Below are 17829 nucleotides of genomic sequence, written 5' to 3' on the forward strand. Positions count from 1 at the left end.
CTGGGAGGGTGATAGAGGGATTTTTAAAGGTGTAGTAGTCCCAGTGATGTTGTATAGATGTGAAGCATGGGCTATAGGTGAAAAAGAAGATGTATGGAGGAGGATGGAGGTATTGGAATTGAAATGATTGAGGATGATATGCAGTGTGAGAAGGTGTGATCAAGTAAGTAATACAAGTGTAAGAGAGAGGTGTGGTAATAAGGGGAGTGTGGCTAAGAGACCTGAAGAGAGAGTGCTGAAATGGTTTGGACATTTAGAGAGAATGAGTGTGGAGAAGTTGACAAAGAGGGTATATGTGTGTTAGAAGTGGAGGCAACAAGGTGAAGGGGGAGACCAAATTGGAGGTGGAAACATGAATGAAAAATTTTGAGTGTTTGGGACTTAGACATGCAGGGGGTGAAAGGCATGCATGGGATAGAGTGAATAGGAGTGATTTATACTGGAGGCAAGATGAAGCAGCTGGGGAAAGATCTGTGGGGACTGGCTGTGTGTAGAGGACTGTGGTTTCAGTGCATTACACTTGACAGCTAGAGAATGTATGTGAGTGAATGTAGCTTTTCTCCATCTGTTCATGGTGTTACCTTAGTAATGTGGGGAACAACGAACAAGTGTGAAAAATTGAAAAGACCTTATCTCGGTGATTGTGCACAAACTTAACCACTAATATAGCACGTATGTTAGTGTAATATATTAGTTATTGGGCGACATGAAATATATTTGGAGTTAGGTAAATTATGGCAATAACAGAGTTATCTTTCAGAGTTACCAGAAGCAACCAAGACCAAAGCACCATATCTTGTCACGACACCAGAAAATGAAGGTAGTGCTAATGATTTTAGCCACAGTTTTGAAGGTGAGACCACACATTTTAGCTTGGTTTTGGGATAGCATAGTATGTAGGATTAGATATGTTTTTATCTGCGATCTGTGTTTTCCAATAATACTCAGCCTCACCATTCAGAATGCTGAAATATTTAGTATTTATGCTTTGATTCACATTAGTAAAACATTGCGTGCATGATATCCCATTAGAAATAAGAACATACTTAAAACGAGTGACGAATGCCTCAACTAGAATTTATTTTTTGAAAACCATTGGTTAGTTTGAGAACATGTGGTAGACCACCACATAGTTGGTGAACATGAGTAATGCTAAAGACAACAACATGCATCACTTTTGTAGAATTTTTCCCTTTCTCCACTTATTGATATTTCTACTTTGGTAGAGAAATTTTTAACCACTTACCTTTTTCCTGAAACCCACTTCTATAAGCAATCTTAATGATTGTAACTAGTAAGTTTGCATGTTATGTATACTGAACTTTATATTGAAATAACACTTATAAATGTAGTTATTTTACTGTACTGTATGTCAACTTAATTTGCCTTGTATTATAGAAACTGTTCCTCAGTATTTTCTTTATTCCTTTTATCATGTAAGCTGAAAGGGCACAGGCAATTAATGCCCTAATTGAGGCCATGTTATTAATGCTACACAGGTACATGTACCATAGCCTAAACCAGGTACCAAATTCATCAACAAGTCCCATTAGGGAGGATGAACAGCTGGGTTGACTGTGGGCTCAGCCCCAGGTGGTCTGTGAATATGTCTTGGTCAGCAGTGCTCACCACTATGCCACAGAGGTCCCATTTCTAAGTTAGATCTTAACAAATGTAATTTGCCTTTATACATGGGATCCTGTGGGAAAAATGGGTTTTCTTAAATTCATTATTCTTAGAGTGGAACTTTCCAGGAATGCAACCCTGGCATTAACTCGGACCAACCTGTTTGTGATGAACAGATTATATCAGCATATACATCCAATATTCTTTTACCATTTTCATTTCTCATGTCAAATTTTATATTATTTCTTCCATTTCTCCTGCTCAATTTACAAGTTGGAACAGTAAACACCGGTCTCCATAGCCTTCCTTACTAACTGATGGTCTTGGAGTAAACAGTGTACAAAATTCCTAAGGTGTACTTCTCAAATGTCTATCCTATTTTCAACACACTTATTAGACCTTATTGATTACCACTTTTTATCATATTGTATGAAAACAATCAAGGCTTTTATGTGTATTTTTGCATGCCTAAGAATCATTTTATCTCGCTATTGCATGAAATATGTATAATGCTCCTAAACTGAGTATTTTTTTTCTTTGATTTTGAAGATACATGTGTGTTCCCCCACAAGTGGATAGGTGCTTGGTACCAGACTGACAATAACCAGAAAATCATCATCACTGCTAAAAGTTTTGGCAAAAGTACTTGCATTACTGCCTTACACAACAACTACCTGCTTCATCATTCGTAAGTATAAATTTTCGTAGACCATTTCATTCTCAAAATGACATGCAAAAGAAATGCATGTCTGATGCATTTTTAGCCAAAGAGGCATGTTGATGGTATATCTCTCATGTCTTGCTCAAACACTACATTGCAGAAAGTGCAAATGATAGGCCAGACTAGTGATTGAACAGTAACACTAAGTCTTGTCAGTAGAAACATTTTGATCAGCTTTTTCATCTTTCTAAGATCCATCACCAAATGCTCATAGCTCCATTTCATGTTTGCTGGGTGTTAAAAGTGCATTGCATTATTTTCTACTATCTCTTGAGTTCATATTATAATGGTATCCTTTCATAACCCTTTCCCTGCTTTGTGCATTTTATATTACTCACTGTAGAAGACCACTCTGTGCATCATGTGATGTTTAGTAGCTCTGCCATTCTTTAAATTTGTAGCTGAAGTTTGGTTCCACCAGTTACTCATAGATATCACTTAGCATATTACTTCCATAGCTGGTAAGAAGTAGCACACATTTCAGGCAGCTATAAATCATTATAGAAGGTGCATGTACATCTACTTGGCATGATACCACATACACACCCCTGCTGTTATATGATACATATGATACATGTGATATGTGTAAGCATACATGGTTAAAGGTAATTGTGAGTAAAAGTAAAGTAATGGTATTTGAAAGGAAACAGAATGAAAATATAGATTGTGCAACACCCTATAGAGGGAAAGAAGAAAGTGTACAAATTGTGTCATAGATTTAGAGGTAGAAAGACAGGAAGAGATGAGAGAATTTAAGTACAGGTTGAACCTCTTCCATCCAACAACGGTGGGAGCTGACCATTACCAGACTATAGAAAATGCCAGAAAACAGAAATTGATCCCCTAGGGAACCCCTATGTAAACATATTCCCGACCCCTAGTCTTGCCAGCTCATTCCTCATACATATAGCTGTGTTATCAAAGGTAGAGCAAAGCTTAAAACAGGAAATAACCGTTAAACCTTTCAAACAAGTTTTTTATTGTTACATCAGTTTACATCAGAAATATCCCCAGATGAGTTTTTTGTGGCATATGACACCTATACAGGGCAGATTTGTTAGCATTATACACTTGTTCTGGGGCTATGTTTTCTGCTGCCACTAACTGTGCAACTTCATCCGCAAACTTTGTCGCAGGTATGTAATGAGTAGTTAATGTAACGAACAACCATAGGTTGGTAGTTTAGCTTTGGTTGACTCTTGTTTCGATTGTTGTTTTATTGTTATCATCTAGGCAGCCAGCCCATGCTGCATTAGTCCCAGCCAGGCAGCCGGGTCATACACTCTCTCTCACCCTGTACGTACTGCTGTTGGTTGTTTGATTGAGAATTGGAGTTTTTGTTGATTCTTTTGATATAACCTGACACTACAGGCTTGTGTCAGCATTACACTTTTCTCTGTACATACTATGTGCTGAAATTCCATGTCTTGTGAATATTCACAGTCATATTCTAGCTTTACTTTTCTATGAAAAACTTTGGCCTGCTTGATAAGCATCTCCCCAGAAATGCTTACACATTCATTATGTTGAACCTTAAGCCACTTTGCAAGTGCACTGTATTATTCTGTACCTCTGGCACCTTTCAAAGTTTTCCGAAAATTTAAACTTTTCTGGCTTTCATTTTCAGCAAAAACTGAATATAAGAAATTGACAGGACTGCTAATTACCTCGTCTGTAGTGTAAACAGATTTTGGCACCTTGGCACTGCTAACAGCGCTGCCCTGGTGGCAGGTCCACAAATAATGGTGGCAGATTCAAAACGTGCCAGACCATAGGAGTTGCTAGACAACAGAGTGCTGGATTAGAGAGGTACAACCTATATCTGGTAGCTATCTTGGGTAAATTTGGTGGAAATGAAGGAGAGATAAGGTGGAGAAGAGTACTGGGTAGAAGAGTCATTGGGTCCCTTATTAGAAAAAAGAAGGGTAGAGGTATAAGTATGGAAGTTAAAGGATTAAGGGACAGCTTAGTCCTTCCTACACTGACCTATGCATCCGACACATGGACATGGGATGAGTCACAAAGGTCATGAATCCAGGCTGTGGAAATGAGTTATTTGAGAGGAGTGCGTGGTATGACTTGTTGGAGTGAAAAAATTAATGAGGGGGCATATGAGAGATTTGATATGGTAGGGAATGCAAAGGGAGTGAATTCTGGAGTGGTAAAGTGTGTGAAAGAATAATTCAATACTTTGAGGTGGTTTGGGCATGTAGGGAGAATGAAAGATGGGGAGTTTACAAGGAGAGTATATGGTAGTACAGTTGAAGGGGTTAGTGTGAAAGGAAGGCTGCCTGTGAGATTGGGAAATAGTAGAAGCATATTCAAGGGAGAAATAGGAAGAATGTAGGGAATAGTGTATGCAAGTTAGGCATGTAAGGATAAGATAAGTGGAAACTTTTGCTATGGCCACCCTCTTGATGGTAGTTTCCAGAGTGAATGGGAATCAGAGGTATAGATAGATTGGTAGGTAGATGGATAGATTATGAAGAAAAAAATCTTAGATATTCTACAGATTTCTTCTAAAGTAGAATGAATAAAGGAAGTTTATGTATATAGAAGGCAGAGCCAGAACTAAGACAGAAAGATCATATCTGTAGGAATTTTTGGCATTGAATGATATTAAATCGATAGTAATTACCTATTTGTACTGTAAGGGATGGGAGTATTACACTCGTAGAGCCCCATTTCTTAAACACTCTGCTGTTTTATCACCTCTTCAATTTATGTATGCTCTCTGCATTAACCATATCCTGAGTCAGTCTGTTCCATTCATCCACCTCTCTTATATCATAAAAGTATTTCTGTGCATCCTTTTTTAAAAGTTTCATGTTTTTTTTTTTTTTTTGTTTTGCTTTGTCGCTGTCTCCCGCGTTTGCGAGGTAGCGCAAGGAAACAGACGAAAGAAATGGCCCAACCCACCCCCATACACATGTATATACATACACGTCCACACACGCAAATATACATACCTACACAGCTTTCCATGGTTTACCCCAGACGCTTCACATGCCCTGATTCAATCCACTGACAGCACGTCAACCCCGGTATACCACATCGATCCAGTTCACTCTATTCCTTGCCCTCCTTTCACCCTCCTGCATGTTCAGGCCCCGATCACACAAAATCTTTTTCACTCCATCTTTCCACCTCCAATTTGGTCTCCCTCTTCTCCTCGTTCCCTCCACCTCCGACACATATATCCTCTTGGTCAATCTTTCCTCACTCATTCTCTCCATGTGACCAAACCATTTCAAAACACCCTCTTCTGCTCTCTCAACCACGCTCTTTTTATTTCCACACATCTCTCTTACCCTTACGTTACTTACTCGATCAAACCACCTCACACCACACATTGTCCTCAAACATCTCATTTCCAGCACATCCATCCTCCTGCGCACATCTCTATCCATAGTCCACGCCTCGCAACCATACAACATTGTTGGAACCACTATTCCTTCAAACATACCCATTTTTGCTTTCCGAGATAATGTTCTCGACTTCCACACATTCTTCAAGGCTCCCAGAATTTTCGCCCCCTCCCCCACCCTATGATCCACTTCCGCTTCCATGGTTCCATCCGCTGCCAGATCCACTCCCAGATATCTAAAACACTTCACTTCCTCCAGTTTTTCTCCATTCAAACTCACCTCCCAATTGAATTGACCCTCAACCCTACCGTACCTAATAACCTTGCTCTTATTCACATTTACTCTTAACTTTCTTCTTTCACACACTTTACCAAACTCAGTCACCAGCTTCTGCAGTTTCTCACATGAATCAGCCACCAGTGCTGTATCATCAGCGAACAACAACTGACTCACTTCCCAAGCTCTCTCATCCCCAACAGACTTCATACTTGCCCCTCTTTCCAAAACTCTTGCATTCACCTCCCTAACAACCCCATCCATAAACAAATTAAACAACCATGGAGACATCACACACCCCTGCCGCAAACCTACATTCACTGAGAACCAATCACTTTCCTCTCTTCCTACACGTACACATGCCTTACATCCTCGATAAAAACTTTTCACTGCTTCTGACAACTTGCCTCCCACACCATATATTCTTAATACCTTCCACAGAGCATCTCTATCAACTCTATCATATGCCTTCTCCAGATCCATAAATGCTACATACAAATCCATTTGCTTTTCTAAGTATTTCTCACATACATTCTTCAAAGCAAACACCTGATCCACACATCCTCTACCACTTCTGAAACCACACTGCTCTTCCCCAATCTGATTAATTATTCTCCTAACATTGGACTCTGGCAACACTTTAGGCATGATGTCTGCTCCTAAGTCCTTCTCACACACAGAATCCTAAAGCATACCTCCTGCTAGGTATTAATTGTATTTAGGCCCTCTTTCTCTTTGTTCCATCCTCATTACTTTACATTTCCTTGGATTGAATTTCATTACCCATGTTTCAAACCAACTTTGAAGTCTGTTTAGTTCCCCTTGTAAGCTGATGCAATCTTCCTTGCTTTTCACTTCCCTCATAACCTTTGCATCACCTGCAAGCATATTCAAGTTGGATTTCATACCTTCAGGTAAGTCATTAATATGGATCAGTAAGAGTAATGGTCCCAGAACCAAGCCATGTGGCATTCCTCTGATCACTTCAACCCACTTGAAAAAAAGCTTCTCTAACATGAGTCCAGTGTTTCCTCATGCTGAGATAACGTTCTGTCCCTTGAAGGAGTTCCCCTTATTTCTGCTAGGTGACCCAGCTTCTTAACCAGCTTCTTAATGGTACAGTGTCAAATGCCTTTTGACAGTTAAGATACAGACAGTCCACCCAACCTTCCCTTTTGTTAAGGACTGAGCTCACTCTCTCATCAAACTCTTTAAGAGGTTAATTGTACATGACTTCCTTAAACCATGCTGTCTATCACTTTGGAAATTTTTCCTCTACAGAGAGTCATCCACTTGCTTTCTAGTAATCTTTTCTAGAATCTTATATGCCAAGCTCATTAGTGAGACTGTTTTGTAGTTCAGTGCCTGTTTCCAGCCTCCTTAATTATATATAGGTATGATGTTTGCCCCTTTTCCATTCCCTTGGCACTATTTCTCTGTCCAATGAAATCTTAAACAGTAATTCAGGTGGTCTATCAAGTATATGTGCATACCTCTTTAGCATATACGATGAAATTTCGTAGGGACCTTAAGCCTTGTATGAGCCAAGTTCTTTTAGTATTCTGTTGATATCTTTTCCTGACACCTCAGTGATTTCCAAAACCTCCTTCCTATTGTGTCTCACTTTTGCTGGGGCTTTAGTATCTGACACTATGATGATTATTGTTGGTAAGACAGTGAAAAATACCAAAAGTGTGTAACAGGGAAGTCATCTAGTAGGCAATAGTTCCACGTTATGCATTTATTATCATGAAGGAATCACACATTAGTGTCTAGTGACATCTTTCATAAGCAACCACTCTCTCTCTCTGTCTTACCCCAAGTAACATGGGAAAATTTAGTGTTCTAAATTAATGTACAATTACTGTAGTATTAGTGCTTATGATTATGGTGAAAAGAAATGTTTGTTCAATTATTCATATAAATAATCAAAGTTCTGCCAGTGTAGTTGTATGAAAAATATGTATGTGTAATGTGCTTTTTGTATATAGTGTGAAATAATGCCTGGAAAGAAATTATAAAATGTGTACTACCATGCTTTAATGTACCAGCATCTTGTAAAATTACATAAGTGCCCACTTTCGCATATCCCAAGCAAAGACAGTTCGCTTACCCCAAGTAAAGACAGTGATGAAAATTCTGTTAGTTTTAGATTACTAAAACAGTTATTGTAGTATTAGTTTCAGAATAATAAAGCTATTACTGTTGTATTAATGTTTATATGTTTTTATGATTTACTCATACGAATGCTATGTAAGTAATGCACACATGTGTATTGAGCATAATGTGTATATTTTGAAATTATGCCTGGAGAGAAACTGAAGATGAAGTTTTCTTAGACTGCTCAAAAAAGCAACCAGTTTTTATCTGAGGCATGCCACTTTTTCTTTCAATAAAGCTTCTTGTAGCTATGTGAAACAACTGAAATGACAGTAAGAGACTAAGCAAGAAACATTTTAGAAAAGGTATCAGAAATTCAAAAAGGTTCATAGTTGATGGTAAGAAGATAAGCAGTTAAACTGCAAATGCTGACAGTATACAAGTGTTTGAGATGTATGACTGCAAAGTCCAAGAAATAGAGCTCCATGGATGTAGAACTAGCTCATACTGCAAAAATAGGTGAAAATAGGCAACAATACACAGGCAGATGGATAGAGAAACAGACACCAATTATAGTGAACAAATTGAATAAAAGTCAAATGACTGTTAAAGGAAATAGTAGGAACACCATTCTGATTGTAACAAACAACAGACAAAGAAAGAAAAGAAAGTATTGCATATGATGAAAATAGGATCAACCAGCATAATGCAATAACGCAGACTAAGCTTATCTCCATCAAACACTTATTTGATTATTTTTTATATTTTTGTGAACTCATTGCGAAATATATTCTAAATAGAATTATATTTTCAATAGATAATTATAGTATGAAGAAATGGCCTCATTCATTCACATTCATTCTTTAGTTGCCTTATGTAATGTACCAAAACCAGAGCCCCTTTCCACAACCAAGCCCCACAGACCTCAGTATGGTTTTTCCTTACCTGCCTCATATACCTTGGTTAGGCCCATTGACAGCATGATACTCCTGTATACTACATTGCTCCACTTCACCTTCCCTGCGGTTCACTTCAGCTTGTATAGTTCCATATGTTACCATGTCCACTACCTGCTAATGAAAATATTCCAGTTCCTTCAGGTTCTCTCCGCTGAAACTCACACTAAAGCTGTGAAGTCTCTTTCCCATGCTAAACCTCATAGCCTTGCTTTTATTCTCATTGACTCTCACCATCCTTTCACTAACTCTTTCAGATGCAGACACCAGCTTCTTGTAGTTTCTTGCTTAAGTCTACCACTAGAGCTGTCATCTGCAAACAGCAACTGACTCACTAGCTAGGCTCCTTCACCCTTAACATACTGCAGAGTAGACCCTTTCTCCAAGACCCTCATATTTACCTCTTTATTACCCAACCCACAAAGATATCATTAAGCATGGTGATATTATGCATCTTTAATGAAGACTCACCTTTTCCTGGAATGCCCTCCTCTCTTTCTACTCACACATGACATTCTTTCTTTGTAAAAACTCCTTACTGTTTCTAGGGGCTTTCATTCCTCGCTATACATTCATAGCTCCTTCCACAGTCATATATTGTCATGCATTTTCTTCAGATCCATAAATGTCAAATGAAGATCTGTTTTTGTTCACGTAAGTATTTCTCACACAAAGTTCACAAAGGAAGTGTTTGGTCTACATATCCTCTACCACCCCTAAAAGCAACAGTGATCCTTCCCATTGTGCATGCAACCACTCTCTCAGTCTCCACTCTTCCATATAACTTACCAGTTGTAGCCAAAATACTTGCACCTCTGATAATTTGAACATTCAGTTTTGTCCACCTTGCTTTTACACAATGTTGCTAAACAGGCATTCCATCAGTCCTCAGGCGTCTCCCCTTGCAGCCATTATTCACTGAAAATCAACATTGTCACTTCTTGAGATTTCAGCTACTATTCCATCCATTCTAACTGCTTTACTGCACTTTATCTTATGCAAAGCTTTCACCTCCTCTTCTCTTTTCTCAAAACTATATGCCTTGATTCTTTTGTTCCACATACTTCCACAGCTCACCTAAACAACCCACATCTGCCGCAGTATCATCTGACACAGTTAATAATTCATCAAAATACTCGCTCCATATCCTCTTTACTTCCTTCCAGTTACCACTTCCCCATATACTCCCCTCACTTATGCTCCCATTTGTTTTCTTGTTTTCCTCACACTGTTCACCTCCTTCCAAGACATTTTCTTATTCTCTCTGAAGTTTGCCACCACTCTCTCGCCACATCTCTCATTTGCTAACATTTTCAGCCTTTGTTCCTTTCTCTTGACCTCTTGCTGCTTACTCTTGTACAACCCTAGGCACTTGCATTCCTTCTGTGCAGGTATTACCATTACACCTCTCTTTTCTCTTTCACTGGCAACTTACTATTTTATCCTACCACTCACTACCGTATCTTAAATGCCCACTTCCTTCCATATGCCACAAACTTCACCCCATCATGTAAGCATTGTTTTCCTAAATGCCTTCCTTTCCATATGCAAGATTCTAGTTTTGTATGATTTTATTTTATGCCATTCTTCCCCCACGCTTTCATAGTTTCTGTGCACACAAGCCTCTTTTCTAAGCTCACCCTTTTCCCCACCCATGTCATTTTCTCTTTTCCTGAAGCCACGACAAGCATTCTTACTTTTCCCCATTAGGAAGTGATCAAACATCCCACCAGGTAGACCCCCCTCAACACATATGAATTTTAGACTCTCTCCTTTTGTATGCCTGTCTGGTTGGTACATAAATCCTGTTATCAGAACCCCATTCACTCCATATACTTATGTCTCTCTTTTTTAAAGTAAAGATCCCCACTAACCAGACCTTTTTCATCATACAGGGGACCCTGGTATAACATATTAGATGCATTCCTGAAAAGTTTTACTTTATGTGAAGCTGCTTTAAATGAAACCAACTTCATCATAAACTTAATATCAAAAAAAGAGGATACATTCCGAGGGAGGAATAAATCTGGTTGCATCCTTCACATATGCAGTTTTGTGTTTCATTCATCTTGAATATATTAAAGATTATTATACATTAAAGATTATTATCATATGGCAAAAAAGCACTTTACTTATGTCGATAGGACTTCGTCCACTCTCAGATCGCGTTAACAAGACTCAAAGTTTTTCTATTTTTTCATGTCATTGACATATCTACTAGATACTAGGCAATTCTTTATCATTTTAGCAGGCCTATAAGGTTTACACAAAGCAACTCTTTGATACTTAGCTCAAACTCAACAGGTGGAGGAGAAGCACAAGAGGACTGAAGCATCAGTAGTTTGTTTACATCAAATCCAGATGCATGGGCAGATGAACACTATGTTGGATAGACGAGTGCTACAGCGTTTACACTTGTACGTAATTTAAAAGGTTAACCACTTTAATGTACCTTTACAAAAGGAAGTACCTATTTATTAATCTCTTACTTTCATGACATAGAAAAGCGTGTGGTGCGCATTAATGCTAATTAAGTTCCAGTCTTACACAGTGATATGAAAATTTTGTACAGTGGTTTTACATCAGTTTTAGAGTTTAGTATACTAATTTCCACCAGAAAGTCTGGCAACAACATCCACAAGGCATTTTGGGTACAGTGAATCAAAACGTACTGCCTGTGTATGTATTACTATGATGTGTACAGTGAATTATGTATCAGTAATGTATTTGTAATACATTTGTTTGTGAGAAAAGTGGGTTGAGGAGTGCATAAGACATATCCTAGTTGGCATCATATTATAAGACCTGGAGGAGGAACATTACCTCATTGCCATGGGATAGATATTATTAATTCATCAATCTTTTTTTTTTCTATTTTATGACATACTTGAAATTGAATCTACATAGAAATGCTTTCTAGAATCTACTGTACAACTCCATAGGCTGTTAACCATTTTCATTGACTCCAAGTACCCAATGGCATCCCAGTTATATCCTCATTACTGATCTATCTGTTAGGAAATATAATGTAATGCTATGAACTTGTGGGAACATAATTTTTATGTAGTTAGTTAAAAACAGCTAGATAACGCTTGTAGTGCATAAAAAAATTGGCAAAAAAATGAGAACATGAGCAGAAGTGACACTATAGATGTATATCACTTAACAAAAACAGATAATATAGCTAACCATGAGTAATAAAAAATCAAAGTGATGATGATTACATCATTTTCATTCATTCGCTTAGAAGTGCTCCTGAAAGTATAGAACAGAAAACAGAGCATCACATTTGATAATCATGAATAAGATTTGGTGCCTGTAACAACCAGGGCACTATCTCCAATGGGCTAGGGTCAAACTAGTGAGATTGACGAAGTTAAGATTCTTTATGAATCATTGACTTTGAAAGATTATGTTTAAATGTATTTGTTTAAAAAGCTATGTCCAAATGATATGTTTAGTTTTTTTTAAATATTTAGGTCTGCTGAATGGAGAAAAACGAATGTTTGTGATAAGAGAAACAATGTAATATGGATAAGGCTGTACAGAGGAGGGTTGATGTTTTGTAAAACACATGTTTGAGGACAGTATGTGATATGAGGTAGTTTGATTGAATAAGTAATGAAATGGTAATAGGAAGCATGTCTATGGGAGGCCTGAAAAGGATGTATTGAAATGTATTGCATATATGGCAAAAATGAGTGGTGAAGTGTTGACAAATTGTATATATGTATATGTGTTAGAATAGGGGATAGGGGAGAAAGAATACTTCCTACCCATTCCCTGCGTGTCATAGAAGGCGACTAAAGGGGACAGGAGTGAGGGGGGGCTAGAAACCCTCCCCTCCTTGTATTTTAACTTTCTAAAAGGGGAAACAGAAGGAGTCATGCGGGAAGGGCTCATCCTCCTCGAAGGCTCAGATTGGGGTGTCTAAATGTGTGTGGATGTAACCAAGAAGAGAAAAAAGGAGAGATAAGTAGTATGTTTGAGGATAGGAACCTGGATATTTTGGCTCTGAGTGAAATGAAGCTTGAGTAAAGGGGAAGAGTGGTTTAGGAATGTTTTGGGAGTAAAGTCAGGGGTTGGTGAGAGGACAAGAGCAAAGGAAGGAGTAGCACTACTCTTGAAACAGGAATGGCGGGAGTGTGTGATAGATTGTAAGAAAGTAAACTCTAGATTGATATGGGTAAAACTGAAAGTGGATGGTGAGAGATTGGTGATTGTTGGTGCCTATGCACCTGGGCATGAGAAGAAAGATCATGAGAGGCAAGTGTTTTGGGAGCAGCTGAGTGAGTGTGTTAGCAGTTTTGATGCACGAGACCGGGTTATGGTGATGGGTGATTTGAATGCAAAGATGGGTAATGTGGCAGTTGAGGGAATAACTGGTATACATGGGGTGTTCAGTGTAGTAAATGGAAATGGTGAAGAGCTTGTAGATTTGTGTGCTGAAAAAGGACTAGTGATTGGGAATACCTGGTTTAAAAAGAGACATATGCATAAATATACGTATGTAAGTAGGAAAGATGGCCAGAGATCGTTATTGGATTATGTTTTAATTAATAAGTGCATGAAAGAGAGACTTTTGGATGTTAATGTGCTGAGAGGTGCAACTGGAGGGATGTCTGATCATGAAGAGGCGTAGGTGAAGATTTTTAGAGGTTTCCAGAAAAGTAGAGAAAATGTTGGGGTGAAGAGAGTGATGAGAGTAAGTGAGCTTGGGAAGGAGACTTGTGTGAGGAAGTACCAGGAGAGACTGAGTGCAGAATGGAAAAAGGTGAGAGCAAAGGACATAAGGGGAGTGGGGGAGGAATGGGACGTATTTAGGGAAGCAGTGATGGCTTGCACAAAAGATGCTTGTGGCATGAGAAGCGTGGGAGGTGGGCAGATTAGAAAGGATAGTGAGTGATGGGATGAAGAAGTAAGATTATTAGTGAAAGAGAAGAGAGGCATTTGGACGATTTTTGCAGGAAAAAAATGCAAATGACTGGGAGATGTATAAAAGAAAGAGGCGGAGGTCAAGAGAAAGGTGCAAGAGGTGAAAAAGAGGGCAAATGAGAGTTGGGGTGAGAGAGTATCATTAAATTTTGGGAAGAATAAAAAGATGCTTTGGAAGGAGGTAAATAAAGTGCGTATGACAAGAGAACAAATGGGAACATCGGTGAAGGGGGTTAATGGGGTGGTAATAACAAATAATGGTGATGTGAGAAGGAGATGGAGTGAGTATTTTGAAGGTTTGTTGAATGTGTTAGATGATAGAGTGGCAGATATAGGGTGTTTTGGTTGAGATTGTGTGCAAATTAATAGGGTCAGGGAGAATGGTGTGGTAAACAGAGAAGAGGTTGTGAAAGCTTTGCAGAAGATGAAAGCCGGCAAGGCGGCAGGTTTGGATGGTACTGCAGTGGAATTTATTAGAAAGGGGGGGTGACTGTGTTTTGAATGGTTGGTGAAGATATTCAATGTATGTATGGTTCATGGTGAAGTGCCTAAGGATTGGCGGAATGCATGCATAGTGCCATTGTACAAAGGCAAAGGGGATAAAGGTGAGTGTTCAAATTACAAAGGTATAAGTTTTTTGAGTATTCTTGGGAAATTGTATGGGAGGATATTGATTGAGAGGGTAAAGGCATGTACAGAGCATCAGACTGGGGAAGAGCAGTGTGGTTTCAGAAGTTGCAGAGGATGTGTGGATCAGGTGTTTGCTTTGAAGAATGTATGTGAGAAATACTTAGAAAAACAAAGGGATTTGTATGTAGCATTTATGGATTTGGAGAAGGCATATGATAGAGTGGATAGAGATGCTTTTTGAAGGTATTAAGAGTATATGGTGTGGAAGGTAAGTTGCTGGAAGCAGTGAAAAGTTTTTATCAAGGATGGAAGGCATGTGTACGAGTAGGAAGAGAGGAAAGTGATTGGTTCCCAGTGAACGTCGGTTTGTGGCAGGGGTGTGTTATGTCTCCATGGTTGTTTGATTTGTTTATGGATGGTGTTGTTAGGGAGGTAAATGCTAGAGTTTGGAGAGAGGGGCAAGTATGCAGTCTGTTGTGGATGAGAGAGCTTGGGAAGTGAGTCAGTTGTTGTTCGCTGATGATACAGCGCTGGCGGCTGATTCGGGTGAGAAACTGCAGAAGCTGGTGACTGGGTGTGTGAAAGAAGAAAGCTGCGAGTAAATGTGAATAAGAGCAAGATTATTAGGTACAGTAGGGTTGAGGGACAAGTCAATTGGGAGGTAAGTTTGAATGGAGAAAAACTGGAGGAAGTGGTGTTTTAGATATATGGGAGTGGATTTGGCAGCAGATGGAACCATGGAAGCAGAAGTGAGTCATAGGGTGGGGAAGGGGGCGAAGGTTCTGGGAGCGTTGAAAAATGTGTGGAAGGTAAGAACATTATCTCGGAAAGCAAAAATGGGTATGTTTGAAGGAATAGTGGTTCCAACAATGTTATATGGTTGTGAGGCATGGCCTATAGATAGAATTGTTCAGAGGAGGGTGGATGTGTTGGAAATGAGATGTTTGAAGGGAATTGTGGTGTGAGGTGGTTTGATTGAATAAGTAATGAAAGGGTAAGAGAGATGTATGGTAATAAAAAGAGTGTGGTTGAGAGGGCAGAAGAGGGTGTGTTGAAATGGTTTGGTCACATGGAGAGAATGAGTGAGGAAAGATGGACAAAGAGGATATATGTGTCAGAGGTGGAGGGAACGAGGAGAGGTGGAAGACCAAATTGGAGGTGGAAGGATGGAGTGAAAAAGATTTTGAGCAATTGGGGCCTGAACATGCAGGAGGTTGAAAGGCGGGCAAGGAATAGTGAATTGGAACGATGTGGTATACTGGGGTCAACATGCTGTCAATGGATTGAACCAGGGCATGTGAAGCATCTGGGGTAAACCTTGAAAAGTTCTGTAGGGCCTGGATGTGGAAAGGGAGCTGTGGTTTTGGTGCATTATACATGACAGCTAGAGAATGAGTGTGAACGAATGTGGCCTTTGTTGTGTTTTCCTAGCGCTATCTCGTGCACGTGCGGAGGGAGGGGGATGTCATTGCATGTGTGGCGGGGTGGTGACAGGAATGAATAAAGGCAGTAAGTATGAATTATATACATGTGTATATGTGTATATATCTGTGCATGTATTTATATATATATGTTGAAATGTATAGGTATGTATATGTGCGTGTGTGGATGTGTATGTATATGCATGTGTATGTGGTTGGGTTGGGTCATTCTTTCGTCTGTTACCTTGCGCTACCTTGCTAACGCGGGAGACGGCGACAAAGTATAAAAAATAAAAAGAAACAAAAAAGTGTCAGAAGTGGAGGAAACAAGGAGAGCAGAGACCAAATTGGAGATGGAAGGATGGCATGATAAAGATTTTGAGCCTTCAATGCCTGAACATGTAGGAGGGTGAATATTGAGCATGGTATAGAGTGAATTGGAATGCTGTGATATACTGGGGTGGGTATGCTGTCGGTGGACTGGGGCTTGTGAAGCATCTGGAATAAACCATGGAAAGGTTTGTGTGGCCTGGTTGTGGATGGGGAGGTGTGGTTTTAGTGCATTACATATTACAGCTAGAGAATGGATGTGAGCAGATGTAGTCTTTCTTCATCTGTTTGTGGTGCCACCATACTAATGAAACAATGATCATGTATGAAGAAAGGAAAAAACAATTGAAATCCTAGAGAAAAATATTTTACAGAGTATTTGGATTGAAGATCACAACCAAGGGAAAATTCCTTTAAGTACAATAATAACTCAAAGCCAGGAGTCTTTGAAGATTAACTTAAAAGGCTGGGTAATTATTCACCACTGAAGATTTCAAAATAATTTCTGGCTGGTCTGAATGTTTCAAGAGATGAAAAAATTTACACTTTGTGCATAGCCCTACTGAGGATGATAGTGATGAGTCATGTACAGATATGTTCCACAATCCTTCCTCCTGCAATTAACTGCCCAACACCTCCCATAAATGCCACCTTCAGTGAGCAAGAATTAGGGCCTATGAGAGGGACATGCATAAGGTGATAAACAAGGGTTACCCCTGCACATTCATCATGTAAGCCAAAGAATTACATACTGGAGATTTACTGTGATTAGTTTAGAAGATATTTAACCTATATGCTGCTACAGTCATCTGCTGAGAATGCATAATTCACTGCTTATGTTATTTATTGATAATGTAATGATTCCCAACCTCATCTGAATTCCCATCTGCAGATGTCACCAGTATTCTTCTGCCATAACTGAAAGAAATTTCACATCCCTTGCTCACCCATATATGATTGTCAAAGGTATACATACATTGACTTGATGTGTTGATGCTCATTTGTGCCCAGGATTATGTGATACCTAGTGTGATTGATGAATAAAGTGATGTTAAGTTTGTTTTCGCTATGCTTCTCATCTAAAATAGAATGGGAAGAGTGATACCTGTAATTACCTATTTGCACTGTATGGGGAGGGAGTTTTACATTCATGGGTCCCCATCTCTCAAATGCTCTCCACTATCATATTACCACTTGAATTTATGTATGCTATCTGCATTAATCATGTCAGTCAGTCTGTTCCATTCATCCACCAATCTTATACAGTGTACTATGAAAGTATTTCTTTACATTCTTGTTTACAAAATTTTTACTTAATTTCATGTTATATCCTCATGTTTCTCTATCCCTACATCTTTCAAAGTAATGTCAGGTGGCCACTTCACTGATCTCATTTAAAACCGAGGGTGATGATCAGGTCATACCATATTAGTCTTTTCTCCAAGTTGGGAAAATTTAAGACTTCC

General features: G+C 39.0%; 1 protein-coding gene across 2 annotated transcripts in view; it reads left to right on the top strand.

Annotated features, from left to right (window-relative positions):
- The window catches only part of LOC139749926 (uncharacterized), a 342839-nt gene that overhangs the window by 177410 nt on the left and 147600 nt on the right, over positions 1 to 17829 (top strand). For both annotated transcript variants that reach the window (XM_071664343.1, XM_071664344.1), the window contains 2 exons: positions 761 to 853; positions 2176 to 2314. In XM_071664343.1, the coding sequence (XP_071520444.1) occupies positions 761 to 853; positions 2176 to 2314 (232 nt within the window). The remainder of the gene's footprint in view (positions 1 to 760; positions 854 to 2175; positions 2315 to 17829) is intronic.

This window comes from Panulirus ornatus, chromosome 8 (genome assembly GCF_036320965.1).
Source record: "Panulirus ornatus isolate Po-2019 chromosome 8, ASM3632096v1, whole genome shotgun sequence".
NCBI classification, from domain to species: Eukaryota; Metazoa; Arthropoda; class Malacostraca; order Decapoda; family Palinuridae; genus Panulirus; species Panulirus ornatus.